The sequence below is a fragment of the Benincasa hispida genome, chromosome 12 (genome assembly GCF_009727055.1).
Source record: "Benincasa hispida cultivar B227 chromosome 12, ASM972705v1, whole genome shotgun sequence".
NCBI lineage: Eukaryota > Viridiplantae > Streptophyta > Magnoliopsida > Cucurbitales > Cucurbitaceae > Benincasa > Benincasa hispida.
The window spans coordinates 28132486-28136668 of NC_052360.1; the positions used below are offsets into that span (position 1 = coordinate 28132486).

The following is a 4183-nucleotide window of genomic DNA, read 5'->3' on the forward strand; positions in this document are numbered from 1 at the left end:
CTATAGAAGTAAAATTTAATTTGATAAAAAAATTGAAATATAAATATAAATAATCAAATACAGATAGAGAAATAGACAATCGTTTATTAAATAAAATAAATCTACTTGATTTTTTTTAATAAAAAAAGTGAGTAAATTTTGATATGACACAAGGAAAAAGGAATGGTTTAGAAAAAATATGATTAAATAAAATTGTTAATTGTGTCTTCGTTTTCGTCAATCTTAGTTATTTTAATTTAATAAAATTCTCATATTTGAATGTCCACTGCGTTTGAGCCTTTATCATTATTTGCAGTACAAGTGTCTTTTCATTTTCCAGAGCTTTGATATTCGCTTTTTCTTCCTTCTCCCCATTCTTTTATTCACAGCCCTTTGGTTCTTTTTTTGTTTCCCTTTTATTATTCTTTATTTTCAATTTTACTCAAAACGTAGGAGGAATTTCGATCCAAAATTTCATTCCAAATATGGCTTCAATTCAAAGTCTTTGTTACATCGAAAATTAGCTACAAAATTAGCAAGTTGCTAATTAGTTCAACTTAACCATGGCAAAGCAAAGACGAGAAGCCTCAAATTCATCATCTTTTCTAAAACACCAAATTTGAATATGTTCGCCACTTTTCAATCCCGTTTCTTCCACAAACGAATTCCACTGTGTCATCAAACAGTAGACATCCCCACTTCCAATCTTCCACATCTTCAAACAAATCCTTCTTTCTTCTAAAACATCATCCATTATCAATACATTCATCCCTTTTTTCTTTTTGTTTTCTCGTTGGCTCAGCAATATCTTCTCATCCTCTGTTGTAAAATCAAACAACAGTTTCTCTGCTGGGAGGGATAAACGCCCTTGATTCTTGTTTAAATCCGTATCTTGGAGTTGTTTCTGAATCACCAGATTAATTCCGTAGCCACCCATTTCAACAATCCGATCTCTCATCGCCACCGGCATCTCAGTAATCCACGGATACTTGCTCTGTTTTGCCTTCTTCTTCCTCTGTTTCTTAGTCATAGTCGTCGGCGTTGGCGTCGGAGGCTTCTTTCTTTTGTGGGTGTTAATATTTTGCGGTTCAACATCAGAAACAAAGTTTGCCATCTCTATTAGAATAGCTGCAGCCTCCAACACAGTCAAGGGGAGTTCGGTCTCAGTCTTGGGTTGTTCTTTCTTTCCGGCGCCGGAAGATCCCCTCCTTCTCCGAGGTATGTAAATTTCGTTTAGATCAGGAAGATCGAGACCCATTCTGAAGCTTTCAACCGTTTTCCACATTCCCATTGTTATTTCTTAAACACAGAATGCGTGAAATCGAAAGAGAATAGAAGAAATTGAACAGAAAGATGATTGAAAGTGTACAATAACCTAGTGGTCGGAGTTCAGTCACCAGATTATCTCCTGTAATTACAAACTAATATAGCAATTTAATTCCTAATTTGATTTTAATTCCTTTTTCTGACTCACTTTGTTACCGTTAAGGACAGAATTAGTTTAGGAAAATATTAGGAGCGGAATATTATGTTCTTCGAGTTTGTTTTATAAATGCTCTCTTTCAACTTTAAAGAAACATAGCCCAATTCCGGTCCATCAAAATCTTCTGTATAAGATTTTTTTATTTAGTTGCATTCAATGTTTAACCAAATTACATTTTAATCTCAATATTTCTCAATATTATTATCTCTAACCCCACAAATTTGGAATTTTTATATTTTTGGGTAAATTGTAAAAACTAAAATATGATGGCAGTTGTAATCCCCCTACAATTTTCAATTTAAAAAATTAAGTTCTATAACTTAATATGACTGTTAAAATTGGGTCAAATTGGATATTCAAAATTACATAATTTTATAACTTATAACATTTATATAAGTCTAAAAGCTTAAATTTTTTAGTTGTGGATTCAATTTCTACAATTATTATAAGTTTGAAGTTCCAATTCTAATACTTTAGAAATTATCGGTCCAATTTTTACCATTGAAAATTTAAGGTGTAATTGCAACTAGTACGATATCTCAACTCAAAGTTGATTTCTGCAATTTATTCTATATCTTTCTTCTTTCCAAATATATCTTTTGGATCCTTGTCTTTAATTTTCTTCATTATTGTTGTTATTTTATTTTTGATAACTACCTTTCTATTTAAAAACGAATATTTTATAAATTAAAAGATCCTAAATTTTAGGAATGCGAAAAATCATTTGCTTGCAATGAAAGGTAGACCAAGATATGTTTATGAATTTGGAAGATAAAATTCTAAAAGATAAAATTTTAGTTTTTGGAAATAAAGGAAGGTAAAGAAAATGAAAAGATAAAATTAATTCAAATTGGATATCGCAAAATTAGAGATTAAAAATTTAGAAGATATAGAAAGATATTTGGATACACTTTCTTATCACGTTGGCAAAGGGTTTGTTTGAAATGTTATTAGTAATATGTTGGAAAATAGTTAGAAATAAGACTATCAAGTTTTTACTTTACAAAACTAGTACGTTTTTTATAAACCTTTTTCTTCGTCTATTTCGAACAAGATCGTCCAAATATATAGAATCCCGGTGTTAATTTTGCCCAAGATATATTATGGTTTTCTCTCAAATCATAACTTTTTTGGGGTAAAATTTGGAAAAATTTGATATAAAATTTGAAAGATTACATAATATTTAAAAAATTGATAGAATCTTGTTGTTAACTACTCAAAGGATTTCACCCAAAAAGTCTAAAATAAATGATAATTAGAAAAAGTTAAATTTTTATGTGAATGTCGATGGTAGATCTCAGGCGAGATGGACTGAAAAAGACTATTATAACAAGTTTTCAGAAAAATGTGTTAATTATGAAAGATGAAAAAGTTGATAGGATTATTTCTGACCATTGATTCAATAATTAATAAATAATGGTTACAAGAAGGCTACATCCTGAATGTTTAATGTAATAACCTAGGATTTAAATTTGTTAATTTTTCTTTTGCCTTTTTAGGGTTAGATATTTAAACAACAAATGTGTTATTTAAATTTGTTAAATTTTTGGAAAAGATACACCACAATTTAGAAATTAGTTTAACTTGTGTTAATTTGATGTAGTGGATTGAGATATTTGAATCAAATTTATGGCTAAGCAAGGAAAATCCATCCTTAAAAGAAGAACTCTCCAAGAAAACAATATTCTATGAAATAGATAATCAAAAGCTTCTAATTACAACCCTAAATGGATTATTTATAACCTAACAACAAAATAACATAATTAATTAATCAACCTAAATTAACAACTAAAAAATATTAAACTTAAATATATTAACTATCTTATAATTCTCTTCATCATACTTAAAAAAATGGAACTTGTCCTTGAGTTTGAAATGATAAAGGGATGCTTTTTCTTTTGACTCTTTGAGTGTGGTAGGCTTTGATACATGCAGTAGAAAAAGATAATCAAGTTAAATCCATAGTCAAACAAAGAAATCCTCGAAGAGAGAGCTCTCTCAAAGAATCAAATATTCTATATTTAAGTGGATAATCAAAAGTTTCTAACTAAAATCCTAAATTCGCTATTTATATCCTTACAACAAAATAACATAATTAACTAATTAATCTAAATTAACAACTAAACAAATATTAAACCTAAATATACGGATTATCCTATAATCCTCTTCATCAATATTTTAATAATTTTAATTTCATTAAATTACACTTTAAACTTAGATAAATATTATAATTTTACTTTAAACTTTAAAAAATAAATATTACAATTTTACCTTAAACTTTAAAAAATATACTGCAGATTCTTACTTTATGGTAGACTTTCGTTTAAAAAAAACATTGAAAAATTATTCTCAAAAGCATCTTATGAATTATAGAACATACATTTGGTATAAAATTGACATCATCCCAACAACGGGAATTTTTTTTTAAATAATGTTTTTTAATAAATAATGACAAAATAGGGTTGGAGGGAAACAATTTCTAAGAATAGGTATTTTGGAAAAATATTGACAAAACTAGAGTAGTGAAATCTTGTACCGGGTACATGATTTCCATGTGGCATAATTGTGTACCCGGTACATGAGTACCGTTTAATCTAGTTAGCACCAAGTCGGCTGATTGGTTGACTGGTCAAGCAAACTTATGGACCCGGTCCACAATTTGCTTATAATTTTTTTTTAAGTTTGTTGACTATTTTTTTTTAATGGTAGATGTACAACAAT

The 4183-nt window shown here is 28.5% G+C and overlaps 1 protein-coding gene across 1 annotated transcript; it reads right to left on the minus strand.

Annotated features, from left to right (window-relative positions):
* Positions 1–327: 327 nt before the first annotated feature.
* LOC120068513 (putative B3 domain-containing protein At3g24850) lies at positions 328–1404 on the minus strand. The gene has a single exon (XM_039020309.1). The coding sequence runs from the start codon at positions 1268–1270 to the stop codon at positions 527–529; it is 744 nt and encodes a 247-aa protein (XP_038876237.1). The 5' UTR covers positions 1271–1404; the 3' UTR covers positions 328–526.
* Positions 1405–4183: the final 2779 nt, after the last annotated feature.